This window comes from Halichoerus grypus, chromosome 10 (genome assembly GCF_964656455.1).
Source record: "Halichoerus grypus chromosome 10, mHalGry1.hap1.1, whole genome shotgun sequence".
In the NCBI taxonomy this organism is placed as follows: Eukaryota; Metazoa; Chordata; class Mammalia; order Carnivora; family Phocidae; genus Halichoerus; species Halichoerus grypus.
The window spans coordinates 71,815,394-71,834,788 of NC_135721.1; the positions used below are offsets into that span (position 1 = coordinate 71,815,394).

Consider the following 19,395-nt stretch of genomic DNA (forward strand, 5'->3'; position numbering starts at 1 on the left):
TACCAGACATGCAAAAGAGTAAGGAAATGTAATTGGCCAAAGAATCAGTCAATGGAAACAAACCCAGAAATGACAGAGATAGTGAAATTAGCAGATGAGGACTTAAAAAGGCATTATAATTATATACGAGGATTTAAAGGAAAATATGAACATGGGGAGGAAGGGAACTGAAGATAGAGAGAGAACCAAATTGAACTTCTAGAGTTGAAGACTGCAATACCTGAAATGAAAATTTCACTGGCTGGGCTTAACAGCAGGTGGGACATGGTACAGGAAAGTACCTGTCACACTGAAGACATGGCACTAGAAATGATGCAGACAAAACACAGAGACCAAAAGACTGAGGAAATAAAACAGAGCATGCAACACAGCAGCTGTGTCCTAAACTGTGGGCTCCAGAGCCCTTCAGTGAAGGGTGGGAATTTCCAGTAGTCTCCATAGGGGCAGGGCTCACCTTCCACCCCTTTGGCCCAATAGGTTGTAAAGTTCTGAAATAATGCATGTTGGTTGGTAAATGCTGCCCGGCCCTGAATGCCCCCACCTTGCCCCCATCACTCCAGGCCTTTTCCTGGCTCCTTCTGACCTTCTGATTCAACATCTAAAGAGTTAATGCCTGACAGAGCAGAGGTCTTTCAAGACCCTGTTCCATCTGAGGCAGGATCACTCTGGTTGGTTAGTCTTAATTATACTGAGGGTCATCCCTGATTAGGGAATGGGTTAGGATTGTGGGAGCCTGCCTGGGCCTTCTAGTCACCAATTTGAGTAGAAGAAATGCAACCAGAGGACCCTGGGCAAACTCATTTAAACAAGTTAAGAATTTTAAAAATTCTTATTGAGCTTTGTGTTCTAGGAATGTGGACAGGATACAAGGAGGTGTCCATCTGGGGCAGGCCACTGCAGGCCCTCTTCCCAACTTCACATGCCTCTCTCTTTTGTTTGAAAGAGGGTTGCAAATCCTGTGGTTGTGACAATCTGTAGGGGAGACAATGTCCTCATCACCCATCATTCATCCGTGGGTCCAACAAATAATTATTGTCACTCTACTGCTTGTGGGAAGGGTTAAGATGAGTATGCGGGAGGGTTCAGAAATAGTACTTTCTCCAACAGGGTCATCGTGGAAGTCTCTGTGCATGGTGAGGGACAGAGTTGGATGGATACGTTCTCTTCCTTGCAAGCCACACCCTTCCCTGGGTCAGGGCTTGAGCTATGTCTCGCAGCAGAGCTGAGGCCAGTCAGGACCTGTAACAGTGAGACTTAAATCAATATTAAAGCAGCGCTTGCCATCTGAATGTGTCCCCTGAGCTGAGGGCTGGTAGCAAACATTATTCCTGTGTGTTTCTGAGCAAGCAGAGCATCTGCACTCTCTTGAGACTGTCCTTGACCATAGCTCACAGGCTGGAGGCTTGGGCAGCCAGCTCCCTCCAAGTGTTTGTGCCCCCGGGGCTTCTCGCTGACCTGATACTCACCCTCAGCCCCTCCGGAGGCTTTCTGGGGCAAAGACTGCTATCTTGTGCCTGCCTCCCCACAGGCAGCTCAAGGAGTATGGTTCTAGGAAGGAAGGGTGACAGGGGCCCTTTAGCCAGAGGTAGAACGGAAGGGCTTCTCTTTTGGGGGGAAACCATCACTGAAAACCTTTTAGCTATGCAACTTTGAAGCAGATTCCTCTTGGGGAGAAGCTGGCTGCTTTGAAGAAACCTTCCGGCAGATGTTTGAAAAGGAGAAATTAAGCTGTGAATTCGTAATGTGAAGTGTTTGGGGAGGAACATTTCTTTTTTTTTTTTTTTTTTTTAAAGATTTTATTTATTTATTTGAGAGAGAGAGCACATGAGAGGGGGGAGGGTCGGGAGGGTCAGAGGGAGAAGCAGACTCCCCGCCGAGCAGGGAGCCGGATGCGGGACTCGATCCAGGGACTCCAGGATCATGACCTGAGCCGAAGGCAGTCGCTTAACCAACTGAGCCACCCAGGCGCCCTGGGGAGGAACATTTCTGACCCTGCCTGGTTCTCTCATTCGTATGACCTGCCGGGGTCCTGTTGGCATTCGCTTTCTCCGGCCCCAACCAAAGCCTGCTTTGCCACTGGGATGGAATTCCTGGATAAAACTGTATGTGGCCCATCACTCCCCAGCCACTGAAGCAGAGCTAAAGCTTTATGGCCACTTCTGATTTTCTCTCTGGGTGTCTCCTTTTATTTTCTGATGAAATGAACTCTCTGGCTATTGCTTTCTCCGCCCCCCCCCCCAGCTTGCTTCAGAGGGAGCTGCAGGTAGAATGGCCCCTCTCCCGCATCTTTACCCTGAGCTGAGCGGCTGGGCCCTGTGCACGGAGCTGCAGCGGGTGCCTCTAGGGGCCAGCCCCTGCGCCATCAAAGCTGCCAGCTCTTCTGCCACATCTCCTCCCATCCCAGACCTCCCTTCCTGTGTTCCTGTCGAGGTGCTCATCCGTGCAGTATCGACCCGGCGTTTGGCTTACAGCCAGACTCTCCTGCCTCTGTCACCACCAGGCTAACCTTCCTAAATCCAGGTTTGGCCAAGTTACAGCTCTGCTCAGAAGCCTTTGATGAGTCTCCTTTACCCAGTGCTCCAGCTCTCAGTCATGACATTTCACACCTTCCCCAGCTGAATGCCAACCTTCTTTCTGGACATGGCTCACTCCCACTGCCACCATGGGCCTGTCTGCTTCTGCCCAAACCAGTCCTCCTGCACATGCCCACCATTGTGCCTTTGCCCACAGCATTCTCCCTCTCTGGACTAGCTCACTCTTTCCGTCCATCAAAATGGGCCACCCTTCGTGCCCGTCTTGACCGCTCCCTCCTGGATGAGCCCTTGCTCGCCAGACTGCTCCTTCAGCTGAAGCTGCAGCCTGCTTCTTTTCCTGGCTGCCATCCCAACCCATTTTGGGTGCCAGGCACCTCTCTACGTTTCTGAGCCAAGGTCCTCTCTGGAAACTCAAAGGCGTTGCTTAGAATAGGATGTCCATGAAGACTTGAGCGATTCTTGTCTATTTGGATAAATTCTCCTTAATGAATTCTACCAACTCGCTATCTTGTCCAGGGCACCTGCCTCCAAAGTGAGGTATCTGTTGTCACTGATGGTATGTCTCAAACCACCCACTACCCAGTTTACCTGTCCGAAGGGCGATACATTATAGAAGAGCGCATGATGATCTTGGAAGGGGGCTTAGGCATTGCATCCCTTCATTCACTTAACTTTCTGGCAACTGCTGGTTCCTAACACACCAGACTGTAATGTGAGGACCTGCTTACCTGTTCCTTTTCCCTATTACATCGTGGGCTTGGGAGATAGGGCTGGCATCTGCCTTTCTCGATCTCCAGGGCCTGGCACATAATAGGTATTCAACCCGTATTTGTTGAATGAAAAAAAAGGGGATGCCCCCTTCCCCCATATTTAGTATTTGAAATTCCCCCAAAGGAGTCATTATTCTTCTAAATTTCCTCACCCACTTCCTGGGCTCTGCAAATTACCCTGTGCTCCAAGCTCTGGAAAGCCCCTTTCCTCTCTCACTCTGTCATCTCTACGTGTCTGGAGGCCCACATTCGGCACTTCCTTTCTTTTGGCTAGGGTAGGGAGCCCACACCCAGACACGTCTGCCCTCAGACTTGCTTACAAACCCCAGCTGGAATGAAGAACAGTTGCTGTAGGGTCTGGGCACGGCTCCAGACGGACAGACAGAGTTTGCCCACCAGGCACTCCTGCCTCCCCTCCTCTCTGTCATGGTGCTGGGGACGCTGCACTTTGCAGGGTACACATAGGCCAACAGAAGCGAGGGCCAGAGAAGAGAGATTTCCAAGTGTACACACGTCCTCGAAGGACCCCTCCTATGCCCATGGATGCCGAGGCAGCAGTTTTGAAAACATCTCCTTCCCCAAGGTCATAAGGAGGGATTTGGGGGGTGTTAGCACAGTTCTATTGCTTGACCTGGGTGATGGTTACAGGATACTTGCCTCATAATAATTCATTAAGCCATACATTTATGTCTGGGATGCTTTTTTGAATGTGTGTTATATTTCACAATAAAAAAGATGAAAAAAAAAAAAAGAAGGAAGCTCCCCCGCCCCGCCCCCGCCGCCCTCCTCCAGCCCTGTACTCCCAAACCCTTAATCCAATCGATCCATGTTTAACCAGTTCCTATCTCCATCCAGCCCCTGCTAGGGAAGGAGCTCCTTGTCCTCAAGGAATTTCCTAGAGGAAGCAAAATACCTGGAGCAACAAAAGACATGGACTCCAGCTCTGAATTATATCTAGAAAATAGGCCATGCTGTCTTATTTTGAGGAGTCCAGAGGTCAAGGAGGTGGTGGGGCTCAAACTGGGCCTCGAAGATACAGTGGGATTTAGGTAAGCAGAGAGAAGCAGAGGAGGGCTTTTTAGCCAAGAGAATGGCGTGATCCAAAAAAGCTGTTGGGTGGGACTGAGCCTGATGTGTTGGGGGCGGGGGGGGGGGCAGACAATGCAGGGACCCTGGTGCTGAATAGTTCACGAGAATAGGACTGGCTTGGAGAGCCCTGGATGATGCCCCCAGCCCCAAGCATGGGCAAGGTGGGTGCCATTCCAGTGGAAGGCTGCCTCATTGGCATGGAAGGGTCTGTGTCCTCAGCAAGAGCATACATGTGCATTTCACATTTCTTGGTTTGTTTTGTTCTTTTGCTCAAGCCACAGGACCATGTGGGCTCCTAATCCCCATCCCAGACAGACTGGAAGTTCTACCTGCCAGACACATTACACGACACCCGCATTCCAGCAGAGACACTTGCTCAGTCCCTGACTTTAGCCTGGCCCCACCCTGCAGCTGCTGTCAGGTCCAGCGCTGACAAGCTCTTTTGAGGCGGGAGTGCAGGAGGAGGCAGGAACTCAGGACATCAGGTTCAGGGACGGCCCTGAGCGCCAGTCTGTGAGATGATGTCTCAGCCCACCACCCCCCGCCCAAGCGCCCTGGAATTCGGGACTTCACCCGCCATGGCCAAGGATGTGGCTGGTCACCTGAGACCGTGGGTAAGGGGGCCACAGAGTGTGGGGAGGTTCCCAAGCTCCGGGCAGGGCTACGAAGTTTCATACCAGGAGGCAAGACTCGGGTGTGTTTCCACTTACTTTGGGAGTGGAAATCAAATCAGTCATAAGTACTCTATACACACAAACAGTGACTGCGACGGGCATACAGGCTAGAGCAGAGAAGAGCTGGTAATAATAGTAGTAGGAAGGAGAACCACCACCAGCAGGCACGAGGAGGAACGCTGCAGATGGCATGATGCTGAACATTCGCTCCTTCCATCTGATCCTCATGATGATCCCACCACGTGGATGCTATGGGTAGGCCTGCAAGACGAGAGCCCCGAGGCTTTTGAGGTGTGAGCTGCTTTCCAAAGTCATGGAAATGGTCAGTGCAGAACTGGGATCTGATTCCAGAAGTCTGACTCCAGCACCCACGTCGTGGAAGCCGGTGATGCTCACATAAGCCCCGCTTGGTCTTGGGAAAGAGGTCTTCTTCACCGACCAGGCGGGAGCCGAGCAGCCCCTGTGTTGGGCGTGGCACTCTTGAAGAGCATCTGGCAAATTTTGCTTGCTCTGGTTTCTTATGAAACAACCTTTGAATTTGGCTTCCCGTGCAACCCACGTACAGGGAAAGAAGGTCATGATCTGCCAACACGACAGCTGTGTTTTTCATTAGTCAATTAACAAGCTGGCTGCCTGAGTTCATACACAGATCTGTTTCTGAGGGCTTGGAGAAAGTGAGCCCACCCCAGAGCTGAAGCCCGCCTTGTGCCCACTTCATTGCCATTCCGAGTATGCAAGGGTAGCCCCCAGCCTGGCCTGTGTGCCAAGGAAATCCCTCTTGGCCTCCTTTTGGCAGGCTTGGCCAGCCTTCCCCAGTGACAGCCAGGCTCTTTGGACTTGAGTCACCTGGTCAGACGGTGAGGGTCTCTCTGCAGAGAGAAGACAGTAACAGTGCCAGGCTCCGGTGCGCGTTCCAAGTTCCACATTCCGTGCACAGACTCCCGGCGCCAGATCGAAGGCTGACCCTTGGCAGGACACTGGGTAAGGGTTCGTCGGGTACATTTTTTCCTCTACAACATAACCTAGGGCTTCCTGCATCTCCCACTCTCTCCGCTTTCGTTCGTAGTGGCTCCCAAAGCTGGTGACCAACCAGGGTTACCCAGGAAGACTTAAAAAAAAACCAAAAAAACCATTTAATTGTCTTAGTTAGGAGCAGAGAATGTAGTGCTCTGTTTACAAAAGTGCAGTTTTTTTTTTAAATTACATCCTAAAACAATGGGACAGTTTGTAAGACTTTGAACCCTAAATCTTGGTCTTCATCACAAATGCTGGGTTGTTTTACCACCAAACCTGGTGAGTAGTGTGCATCTTTCTGGGATGGTATTCTATCTTTTTTTTTTTAATTGTGGTAAAAAAACACATAACATGAGATCTACCCTCTTAAAAAATTTTTAAGTGCATAGTACAATATTGTTAACTGTATCTGCATTGTTACACGACAGATCTCTAGACCTGCATGACTGAAACTCTATACCAATTAAACAGCAGTTGCCCATTTTCCCTATCCCCAGTCCCGGACAACCAGCATTCTACTTTCTGCTTCTGAGTTTGACTAGACACCTCATGCAAATAGAATTATGCAGTATTTGTCCTTCTGTGATTGACTTATTTCACTTAGCATAATAGCCTCAAGCTTCATCCACGTTGCAACATCCATAGGATTTTCTTTTTTTTTTTTTTTAAAGATTTTATTTATTTATTTGACAGAGAGAGACATAGTGAGAGAGGGAACACAAACAGGGGAAGTGGGAGAGGGAGAAGCAGGCTTCCTGCTGAGCAGGGAGCCCGATGCGGGGCTCGATCCCAGGACACTGGGATCATGACCTGAGCCGAAGGCAGACGCTTAATGACTGAGCCACCCAGGCACCCCGGATTTTCTTTTCTTTTTTAAAGGTTGAATAATATTCCATTCTATGTATATACCACATGTTCTTTATCCATTCATTGGTGATGGAAGCACATTTAGATTGTTTCCATCTCATGGCTATTGTGAATAGTGCTACAGTGAACATGAAAGTGCTAATAGCTCTTCAAGATCCTGATTTTAATTCTTCTGGATAAATACCCATAAGTGGGATTCCTGGATCATACAGTAGTCCTATTTTTAATTGTTTGAGGAATCTCCGTGCTATTTTCCATACATGCTACACCATTTTACATTTCCAGCAATAGCGCACAAAGGTTTCAATCTCTCCATATCCTTGCCGACACTTGTTTTTTTTTTTTTGTTGTTGTTGTTTGTTTTTTGTTTTTTTGACAATGGCCATCCTAACAGGTGTAAGGTATTATCTCATTTTGGCTTTTATTTGCAGATCCGTGATGTTAGTGATGTTGAGCATTTTTTTCACATGCTTTCTGGGAATTTGTATGTCTTCCTTGGAGAAATGTCTAATCCCTTGCCCATTAAAATTTTTTTCTTTTTTCTTTGCTATTGAGTTGTAGGAGTTTCTTGTATATTTTAGATATTAACCCCTTATCAGATATATGGTTTGCAAAATTTTCTCCCATTCTATAGGTTGCCTCATCACTGTATTTCCTATGCTGTGCAGATTTTGAGTCTGATGTGGTCCCGTTTGTCTATTTTGCTTTTATTGCCTGAGCTTCTTGTCATGCCAAGAAATCATTGCCAAGACCAATATTATGAAGATTTTACCCTATGTTTTCTTCTGGGAGTTTTATGGGTTTCAGGTCTTATGTGTAAGTCTTTAATCCATTTTGAGTTGGTTTTTGTGTATGATAGAAGATAAAGGTCCAATTTTATTCTTTTGCTTGCGGGTATCCAGTTTCTCCAGCACCATTTGTTGAAAAGACTGTCCTTTCCCCATTGTGTAGTCTTGGCCGTTTTGTCAAAGATCATGTTATGATATATGTGTGGGTTTATTTCCAGGCTCTCTATTCTGCTCCACTGGTCTATATTTCTGTCTTTATGCCACTACCGTACTGTTTTAATTACCATAGGTTTGTAATACGTTTTGAAGTCATGAGTGTGAGGCCTTCGGCTTTGTTCTCTTTCAAGATCATTTTGGCTATTCAGGGTCCTTTGTGGTCATATGAACTTTAGAATTGTTTTTTTCTATTTCTTCAAAAAATGCTGTTGGGACTTTGATAGAGACTGAACTGAATTTGTAGATTGCTTTGGTTATTATGAACATCTTGATATTAATTCTTCTAATCTATGAACGTAGCATGTCTTCCCATTTATTTGCGTCTTAGTTTCCTCCAGCAGTGTTTTGTAGCTTTTAGTGTACAAGCATTTAGCATCCTTGTTTAAGTTTACTCCTAGTATTTTTTTCTTTTTGATAATATTATAAATGTGATTGTTTTCTTTTCTTCCTCTTCTTTTTTTAGTAATACAAATAATATCAACACTTACTGTGTGCCAAGGCATTGTTCTAAGCACTTTACATAATCAACTCACTTAATTTTTTTCTTCAAGTATAAGTAACACAGTGTTATATTAATTTCAGTTGTACAATATAATGATTTAACAATTCTATACATTTCTCAGTGCTCATTACTCTCAATTCCCTTTACCTATTTCACCCATCCCCCCACCAACCTCTCCTCTAGCAACAACCACTTTGTTCTCTGTATTTAAGAGTCTGGTTGTTTTGTCTCTTGTTTCTTTGTTTATTCACTTGTTTTCTTTCTTAAATTCCACATATGAGTGAAATCATATGGTATTTGTCTTTCTCGAACTGACTTATTTCACTTAGCATTATATCGAATAGGATTGTTTTCTTAATTTCCTTTTTGCATTACTCATTATTAGTCAGAAACACAACTGATTTTTGTATGTTGATTTCACATCCTGCAAACTTGCTGAATTTTTTTATTAGTTCCAACCGGTTTTTTTTTTTTTTTTTTTTTTGTAGAATCATTAGGGTTTTCTAGATATAAGATGTAAGATATGAGATAATTTTACCTCTTTTTTTCTGATTTGGAAACCTTTTCTTCCTTTCTCTTGTCTAATTGCTATAGCTAAGACTGCCAATAATATGTTGAATAAAAGTGGCAAGAGTGGGCATCCTTGTTTTGTTCCTGATCTTAGAAGAAAGACTTAGATTTTTCTGTTTTTCACTGTTGAGTATGATGTTAGCTGTGGGCTTTTCATATATGGCCTGTCTTTTTTTTTTTTTTAAAGATTTTATTTATTTATTTGACAGAGAGATAGAGAGAGAGCACAAGTAGGCAGAGCGGCAGGCAGAGGGAGAGGAAGAAGCAGGCCCCCCGCTGAGCTGGGAGCCCCATGAGGGACTCGATCCCAGGACCCTGGGATCATGACCTGAGCCGAAGGCAGACACTTAACCGACTGAGCCACCCAGGTGCCCTGGCCTGTCTTATATTGAGGTAATTTCCTTCTATTCCTAGTTTTTTGAGTGTTTTTATCATGAAAGGATGTTGAAATTTGTTAAATGCTTTTCTGCATCTATTGAAATGATCATGTGATTTGATCCTTCATTCTGTTAATGTGCTGTATCACATTGATAGATTTTTGTATGTTGAACCATCCTTGCAACACAGGGATAAATACCACTTGGCTATGGTGTAAGATTCTTTCTATGTGCTGTTGAATTGGGTTTGCTAGTATTTGTTGAGGATTTTGCACCTATGTTCATTAGGAATATTGGCCTGTGGTCATCTTTTCTTGCAGTGTCTTTCACATTTGGTATAATGCCAGCCTCATGAAATGACTTTGGAAGTGTTTCCCATTCTTCAATTTTTTGGAAGAGTTTGAGAAAGATTAGCATTAATCTTTAAATTTTTGGTAGAATTCTCCAATGAAGCCATCTGGTCCTGGGCTTTTGTTTATTGGGAAGCTTTTGATTACTGATTTGATCTCCTCACCGGTTATAGAAATGTTCAGATTTTCAGTTTCTTTATAATTCAGTCTTGGTGGGTTGTATGTTTCTAGGACTTTATTTCTTCTGGGTTTTTCAATTTGTCAGTATGTAACTGTTTATGATAGTCTTTTATAGTCCTTTTTTATTTTCGTGGCTGCAGTAGTACTCATTTTTCATTTCTGATTTTATTTGAGTCTTTTTTTTTTAGTCTAGCTAAAGGTTTGCCAATTTTATCTTTTCAAAAACCAAGTTTTAGTATTATTGCTTTTTTCCCATTTTTGTTTCATTTATTTCTGCTCTAATCTTTATTTTTTTTAAATATTTACTTATTTATTTATTTAGAGCGAGTGGGAAGGGTAGAGGGAGAGAGAGAATCCCAAGTAGGTTCCATGCCCAGTGTGGAGTCTGACTCAGGGCTCAATCCCACAAACCCGAGATCACGATCACGACCCAAGCTACACTCATCTGACTGAGCCACCCAGGAGTCCCACTAATCTTTATTATTTCCTTTATTTTGCTAATTCTGGGCTTAGTTTATTCTTCTTTTTCTAGATCCTTGAAGTGTAGAGTTAGATTGTTTGAGATCTTTTTTTTAATGTAGGCATCGGCTGCTATAAACTTCCCTCTTAGTACTGTTATTGCTGCATACCATAAGTTTCGATATGTTGTGTTCTCATTTTTGTTTGGCTCAAGATATTTTCTAATTTCTCTTTTGATTTCTTCTTTGACCCATTGTTTATTCAAGAGTGTGTTGTTTAATTTCCACATATTTGTGAATTTTCATTTTCCTTCTGCTATTAATTTCCAGTTTCATTCCATTGTGATCAGAAAAGATACTTGGTATGATTTCAATCTTCTTAAATTTGTTAAGACTTGTTTTAAGACCTAATGTGACCTATGCTGGAAAATGTTCCACATGCGCTTGAGAAGAATGTGTATTCTGCTGCTGTTGGGTCGACTGTTCTGGATAGGTCTATATTTGTTAAGTCCATTTGTTCTGTAATTTTTTCAAGCACCTGTGTTTCCTTGTTGATCTGTCTGGATATGCTATGCATTATTGAAATGGGATATTAAAATCTCCTAATATTATTGCATTGCTGTCTATTACTCCCTTCAGTTCTGACGTGTTCTTCATATATTTGGGTGCTCTGATATTGGGTGCATATACATATTTGTAATTATTATATCTTTCTGATTAATTGAAGTTTCATCATTATATGTCTTTTTTTTTCCCTTGTGACAGTTTTTGACTTACAGTCTATTTTGTATGACATAAGTATAACCACTCCTGCTCTCTTTTGGTTACCATTGGCACAGAATATCTTTTTCCATCCTTTCACTTTCAGCCTATGTGTGTCCTTAAATCTAAAGTGAGTATCTTGTAGACAGCATATACTTGAGTCTTTAAAAAAAAATGTATCTATTCAGCCACTCTAGGGGGTTTAATCCATTTGCATTTAAAGTAATTACTGATAGGGAAGAACATGATATTGCCATTTTGTTAACTGTTTGCTGTATGTCTTGTAGCTTTTTTGCCCCTCTTCCTCTCTTGCTGCCTTACTTTGTATTTTGTTGACTGGTTTTATTGACATGACTTGATTCCTTTCTCATTTTCATTTGTGAACCTGGATGTCCATTTCCTTGCTCAGACTTGGGGAGTGTTTGGCCATTATTTTTCAAACATGCTTTCTGTCACTGGAACTCCCATATTGCATATATTAATTCACTTAATGATATCCCATATGTCCCTAGGTTTTCTTAACTTTTTTTGTTTTAAATGTGTATCTCTGGCTGGATAATTTCAAATGAACTGTCTTTGAATTTGCTGGTTCATTCTTCTCCAAATTAATTTTGTTGTTGAACTCCTATAGTGAATTTTTCAATTCGGTTATATTCTTTAGCTCCAAAATTTGGTTCTTTTAAAATATTTTCTCTTTGCTGCTGCTGCTAGTCTTATTTTATTCATGTATCATTTTCCTGAGTTCATTAAGCATCCCAGGGAGGCTTTTTAAGATATGGATTCTCAGACCCTATTGGCAGAGATTCTAATTCAGTAGTCCGTAGTGGAGCCTGGAAATCTGTATTTCTGAAAGTTTCCCTAGGTGATTTAGATGTACTTCTAGGTTTGGAAAACACTTCCAATGAAAAGACTACCTTCAACCCCTCCCACTTCCCACTTTTCTCCGAGATGCCACCATCTGTCTACCAGTGTTCTGCCTCTGTATTATTTGAGGGATCTTGAACCCTTTCTGCCTCCAGGCAGCCTTCCTGGATTGACTCCTGTCTGACCATGAGTGTCTTAGAATTCTCCCCAGCCCTCTCCAACCCAAAATGGGCCTATACTTCCTATTTCTGTATTAATTTGGCATTTCATCCCTTCAATTTGCTATATGAGTCTTAAGCCATCACTGTCTAAAAAACTTCTGGACTAAGTCTACCCTAATTTTTTTATTATTTAATGACAAAAAAGTGGTGAATGTAGTAGAGGTAGAACTCTGAGAACTCGGGTTCACATCTCTGTTCTTATAGGGTATGACCTGGGATAGGTTTATTTTCCTTTCTGGGTCTCAGTTTCCTCATCTGTGAGATGAGCAGTGAATAGATGGTCTCCATGATCCTTCCTTTTAGACTCTGACTCTCCTTCCTTCTCTTCTGCACTCCATAGTTGAGGAAGTGGAATTCTGAAGTCATTCCTGAAACTCTGCCCTAAATCAAAGGAACCAGCAGGCCTGCAAATTTTCTCTCTACCTCCCTTTCCAGGAGCAACCATGGCCCTGAGTGATGTCGATGTGCAGAAGCAGATTAAGCACATGATGGCTTTCATTGAGCAGGAAGCCAATGAGAAGGCAGAAGAAATAGATGCCAAGTCTGAGGAAGAGTTCAACATTGAGAAAGGACGCCTTGTGCAAACCCAACGACTGAAGATTATGGAGTATTATGAGAAGAAGGAGAAGCAGATAGAACAGCAGAAGAAAATCCAGATGTCCACCATGAGGAATCAGGCAAGGCTGAAAGTCCTGAGAGCCCGAGATGACCTTGTCTCAGAGTTGCTGAATGATGCAAAGCTGAGACTCAGCAGGGTTGTGGCAGACCCAGAAATCTACCAGGGGCTGCTGGATAAACTAGTGCTTCAGGGTCTGCTCCGACTGCTGGAGCCCGTGGTAATCGTGCGCTGCAGGCCACAGGACATCCTCCTGGTGGAGGCTGCAGTGCAAAAAGCCATCCCCGAGTACATGACAGTCTCCCAAAAATGTGTGGATGTCCAAGTTGATCAGGAGGTGCACCTGGCTATGAATGCAGCTGGAGGTGTGGAGGTCTACAGTGGCAATCAGAGAATGAAGGTTTCCAATACCCTGGAAAGTCGACTGGATCTCTTAGCCCAACAAAAGATGCCTGAAATACGAAAAGCCTTGTTTGGAGCCAATGCCAACAGAAGGTTTTTCATATAAGCCTCTGCCGAATGAAGCTCGTGTTGAAGTGCTAAGCCATTAAAAGCATACGTTATTAGGGCAAAGGAAACTAGTCATGTTTCCTCTTCTTTGTTGCTTTGATAGGATTCTATCTTCTCACATGAAATACCCTTTTAATAGCTAAAGGCATTATATTTTGCAGTGAAACTTGGAAATGCTTAGAAATCTAATTCTGGTTTATCCATACATGCTGCATCTTCTGGTCAGTTCAATAGTCTAGGTTGAAGGGAGTAAAGACATCTGCTCTTTAGCTTGTCCTTCAGTTGAGATGTGAAGGATATCAATGGTTTGTGGGTTTGAGTACTCTAAAATTCTTTAATATTATTTGAAGTGTGTTTTCCTTCTTTTGCTTCAGCTTTCTGTATTTATGTTATTTAATGAAGTTTAGCGATCTTTTTTTTGTGTGTATAGGGCCAACTTCATGGGCATGTGACCAGAATAGTCACATAGGGTTCCATGCGCAAAAGAGCCCAACGCTTGGGGTTTAATGCTCTACGGCAATGACTTGAAATTCTTAGTTTTATCTTTGAAAATGTGTTTTATAAGTGAAGAATGCTGGGACTTTGGGGCATATGCCAGGCGCTTGGAGACTTAGCTCCTGCAAGGTACCAAATACCAAAGCCTACCCTCCTCCCTGGGATGGATTCTTGGCCATTCATTTCCCAGCTTACTGGTGCCCTGAGACCCAGCCTTGCCCTCCCTCACCCAGTCAACATTGCTGCTTTCTGCCTTTGGTGAGGTCTGGGGGTGCCTGCAGGGAGGGTCAGGGACGTGTATGCTCTGCAGAGTCGCAGAGCTGGACACAGTGGTGGCCATCTCTGTCCAAGAATGGCAGCTCCATGGCACATTCAGCAAGTGACTTGGTGAGGGGGAGTTTCTTGCCTACCACATACTGAGCACATCCTGGTGTGGAGGTTTAAAGACCCTGGGATTCACCTGTCTGCTATGAGTGGGGTCAGCTGGTCTACTGGAATGGGAGCTATTTGGCTTGACTTCCCTGACCCCAGCCAGGGCATAGCACATAGATGTGGGGGCTGGTGGGAAGGAGGACCCAGCTATTGTCAAGCTTGCTGGGCCTGAGTCTCAGGTTGGGAACATCAGGACCTTATGAGGAAAGTATCCCAGTCCCTCAGACAGCTCAGTGCCTAGGGGGACTTATGCTCATTTCTTTGGCCAGTTTAAGACATCTTCCAAGAGAAGCCAAGAAATACAGATTGTATAATTTTGGTGATTCTCCATATGGGTATTTCACAATATAAAGATAAATGGTAAAATTCATGTTAATGATTTAAAATTTTTATTTTAATTTACTTAGCCATTAAATAGCAAATAAATACAATGACAAGTCAAAAGAGAGGCTGCAGAAGAAAGGAAAAAGCTTTATCTTTTAGGACTTTTCACTGTACTTTTTGAACAAAGGATTCCCACATTTTCTTTTTGCATTGGGCCCTGTAAATTATAGGTTGCTAGTTCTGCATGTGTATGCTGATTTACAGTCTAATCTATGGCCAAGTGTGGTTTATGTATTAAAATAAAGGTTTTTTGAAGAAAAAAAAAACCCACGCCACTCTGCCAAGGACAAAGTTTGGCTTACGTGGTCAGGAACAGAAATGTTGTAAAGCCCAAACACAAAGTAGGAGACAGGTTATTAGAAATCAGGGTGTCTCACAAAGCCTGGGTATAGGAATCTCTTATGGTCTCAGGAGAGGGCTGGGCCTGGGACTCAGAAAGCCATCTGAAATCCTCTACCTGGCTTCTTCATCTTTCTTTTAGGAGTCACTTTCTCTACTGCACAGTTTCAACGGTAGAGTATACATGCCTCATAAATTTACATTCTAAGGTTTACATGGTATAGTTCCAGACACGAACTTCTCTTACAATTCCACTTTCCTGAGAAGGAGTCCATTTGGCCCAGCTCAGGTCAGATGTTCACCTTTGGTCCAGCTGACATCTCAGAGAAAGGGGGTCCGTGCCAGCTAGACAATCTCTGCAAAGGGTGTCTTCTGTGTGGGTCTTTTTGAGCTGTGAGCCCAGTCATTTACTGAACATTTTCTGAATGCCAGTAATGAGCGAGGCCCTTTGCTAGCTGCTGGGCTGCAAAGAATACAATCGGGTCCTGTCCTTTAGTTATTGACACATAAACAGGTGAGGCTCATGTAATGGTAACGATACAAGGTGCAGGTGCCCACCTAGAGCTGTATAAGAGGTACTGTGAGAATACGGTACAGGAAGAGAAGGTCACAGAAGGCTTCTGGGGTGCCGGCTGTTTTAGGCAAAGGAGGTGGGGGAAGCATATGCAAAGGCCCTGAGGTGTGAAAAAGCAAGTTGTGTTAGAGGAACTGCGCATAGTTCAGTGTGATGGAGTATGAGGGATGTGGGGGACGTGACTACAGATGAAGCTGGAAAGATGGACAGAGCCTGATTATGAGGTGCAGTGGGCCTTGCTCTGGAGTTAGGCTAATTCTGCTGCGTGGGTGATGAGGGCTCACTGAAGGACTTTAAATAAGAGTGAAACCATGAGAGCTGGACTTTTAAAAGATTATGCTGGTGTCACTGTGTGTGGAAAACACATTGGAGGGACAGAGAGGTTGGAGGCAGGAGCCCTGTTGGGGCTTATTTACCAGCCCAAGTGGGAGACGATAAATAATCGATGCAGCTCTTTTGTGAGATAGGTTGGATTCTTTAACACACAGGCTGGAAGAGACTAGAATTAGTGAGTTATGTCTTACCCCCCTCCCCTGCCCTGCCCCCCAGAAAATTCTTTCCCTCATCCAGGCTTGAGGTTTTCCATCAGTTTTGCTTCATCTTACAGTTTTTTTTTTTTTAAAGATTTTATTTATTTATTTGACAGAGAGATAGCGAGAGCAGGAACACAAGCAGGGGGAGTGGGAGAGGGAGAAGCGGGCTTCTTGCCGAGCAGGGAGCCCGATGTGGGACTCGATCCCAGGACCCTGGGATCATGACCTGAGCTGAAGGCAGACACTTAACGACTGAGCCACCCAGGTCCCCATCTTACAGTTTTTTCTTATGAGAGTGTGCTTCCCCTCAGAGTCTTCCCCCTTCTCTCATTCCAGGCCCAGCAAAGCATTCCCTCCGCAGCTGCCTGAGCCCTCAGCTGCCTCTCTTCCGGAAGCCAGACCCCACTTCCTGCTGTAATCCAGGAGTATCTGAAGCCCCTTGGCTTGCCCCAGTTCTGGCCTTCTGAGCTGCCCTCAATTCATTACTGGGGCCCCTGACATTAATTCATCTCCAAAACAGCTGACAGGTAGATTTTATGAAGGTTTTTATGGGAAGTTGAGGAGAGCTTTACAGAGTGCCTGTGGGGCCCAATTACCCTAAGCCTCTTTTATTGTATTTTATTTTATTTTTTTAAAGATCTTATTTATTTATTTGAGAGAGCCAGCACAAGTGGTGGGGGGAGGGCAGGGGGAGGGCAGGGGGAGAGGGAGAACAGGCTCCCCGCTGAGCGGAGAGCCCTGGGATCCTGACCTGAGCAGAAGGCAGATGCTTACCCCACTGAACCACCCAGGCGCCCCTCCCTAAGTTCCATTTAAACATCTCTCTGTTTTTCCAAACTTTTCTTTTGCCCTGGGCTGCCAGATACTTTCTCTTTCTCCTCAAACTTCTCCTCCTCAGCCTCTCAACACCTGGGCTCCAGTCTCCTCCATCATAATGTCCCCTCAGCAAAACAAAAGCTGGTGGCTAAGGGAGCCCTGCCCTCCCACAGTCCCTGGTTACAAGGACTCTACAGTTCCCAGTGAGGACTCTTCATGCACCACCTTTATTTACTGTTAGCTGCTTTTTCTACTCAGCCCATCTTTTTAAACATCGCTCCTTGTGGGTAGGGACAGTGGGACAGTGTTTTGATTCTTCCTTCTTGCATTTCCTGCTGCCTTGTTATTTTAGTGCTGATCTTGGGCGTGCACAGCACACATAGTAGGTTCTGAACAAACATCTACGGTTGTTGCATTCTTTCCTGGCCTGGCTCTGGTTCCTAGATGGAGGCCTCCAGAGTCTTTTTCCTCTTCAACATAGATGGTGCCATAGCAAGAGGCACGTATGTGAGATGGGGACCAAGGGAAGGGTGCCAGGACTATAGCCCAGGGATGGTGCTTGACAAGAAAATCCTGCAAGATGGGCGGAGCCTGAGCTCCAGCAGGACTGCCCCCCCCCCCAACTCCCTTCAGTCAGGCCTTGGTTACCTCCCAAAGGCAGCTGTGGGTTTATTGCTTTGCTTCCCTCCCTGGGAAACAAATGGGAGGGGCTTTGCTTCAGACCTGGGTGCAAAGAGGGACTGTGGAGGGGCTGGGTCCTCCTTGCGGGCCTCAGCCCTGGGAAAGGCAAACCTTAGCCTTCAACACTAGCCCTGACCCGTGGGGTAGGCTGCTTGTCACCATTCTGACACCTGCACTCCCAGGGGTCTTTGCTTTAGAAATGCTTGCATGGGGCACTTCCGGGTAGTTGACTGGTACAAACGGGGTGCCTGGCTGCGTTGGTCAGTGGAGCGTGAGACTCTTGATCCTGGGGTTGTGAGTTCGAGCCCCACGTTGGGTGTAGAGATTATTTTAAAAAATAAAATAAAATCTTTAAAAAAGCTAAAACCAAAAACAAAAGTACACACACTCTTTATTAGTGTTAACTGTCCTACCCTCAAGAAGGCGTGTACCTCCTGTAAGCGCCTCGGTCCCTGTGAGCCAAAAGGAGCAAACTGTTTGAACCACAGGCAGGCGCAACCCTTCCCCACAGCGCTCCTCATTAACACTTCCTCCCAAGGTGCAAGGGAAGCTGTTTGCTGCTGGAGACAGAGGCTGTGCTGTGGGCGGGGGGGCTGCTTCTGCACGCTCCTTCCCTGCTGGGGGAAGCTGAGTGCCCACCAGAGCCAGGCCCTGCCCTTCACTGAGGCCTCTGCCCCAGGGACCCAGGAATCCTGTTGCCAGGGGTCACATGGTGGAGGGAGAGCCTACATTTAATTCCAATCCTGAGTTGCCTGGACAAGCAGAAATGGAGGGGATGTTTGAGCATGTGCTAGAACCTCAGAGGAGGCAAGGAAAGCAGACCAGCAGATTAGAACATGCTGCAGGGCTTCCTCTTTGATTCTAGGGTCCCAGGACCCCCGGAAGTAGGTCAGCAGATCTATTCTGGGCGAACCACAACTCCCCACGCCTCTGGGGAGCGAGTTCAGCCCTTTGCTGAGCTCCCCTGGGAAATTGCTCAAGGCTTTGCCCCCTTCCTCTGCACTCTTCTGTGTCCTTCCCTGTACCCTCCCCGTCTATTACCTCATCTCTGAAATCATGCCTGTTACTGACAGCACTGGGAAAGGATTGAGTCTCTCCTCCCGCCCCCACCTCCCTAAACTCGATTCCAAAGCATGATAGACCCTCACTGTCAAAGCACCCCATGCGCTGTCAGAGCACCCCCATGCTCCCATACAATCCCACAGCTCACCTGGTGGCCTTTTCTGCAGGACAGCATCCCTTTCCCTGGGCAGCAGGCTACTTACTGCACTTCTCCCTACAGACAAGAGGGATCCCAGCTCTGACTGTCCTGGCAGACCCTTGGCCCAGCTCACCCCACCCTCCCACACAGCCTGGAATGATGGAACTGAGCACATTCTTTTGTCACGGGGACATGAGCCCATAGAGGGTGACGTTTGACTCATGGATTCATGTCCTGGTGCTTAGGGAAGGTTTAGAACTCGAAGGATCCAGAGAGCCAGATGTACATTTGCATCTGAAGCTTGGGGGGAACAAGGAACAGTCCAGGGTTATAATCAGCTAATGAGACTCCTGGGACTGCAAAGAAAACACCTGAAAAGACAGGGTTGTTGTCGTTCATTTTATGAAAAACTTGCTGTATAGAGGCTCCAGAACTTTGACTCCCTCTAGGACAAACATGTTGGCAAACACAGGGCCATAGATAGCTGCTTTCTGGGAGGATCCTTCCTTTCTCCTCCCCAGGGTGATCTAACCCCAGGGCTCAGTCACAGTGAGAGCCCACAGAGAAGGGGTACTAGT

General features: G+C 45.4%; 1 protein-coding gene across 1 annotated transcript; it reads left to right on the forward strand.

Annotated features, from left to right (window-relative positions):
* The first annotated feature begins 12,679 nt into the window (after nt 1–12,679).
* On the forward strand, nt 12,680–13,360 carry LOC118554292 (V-type proton ATPase subunit E 2). Its single transcript, XM_036121686.2, has one exon. It carries the CDS (start codon nt 12,680–12,682, stop codon nt 13,358–13,360), a length of 681 nt encoding a protein of 226 aa, XP_035977579.1.
* Nucleotides 13,361–19,395: the final 6,035 nt, after the last annotated feature.

Bases quoted from the DNA above. Each gene is read 5' to 3' on its own strand.
- LOC118554292 (XM_036121686.2), top strand. From the start codon at position 12,680: ATGGCCCTGAGTGATGTCGATGTGCAGAAGCAGATTAAGCACATGATG.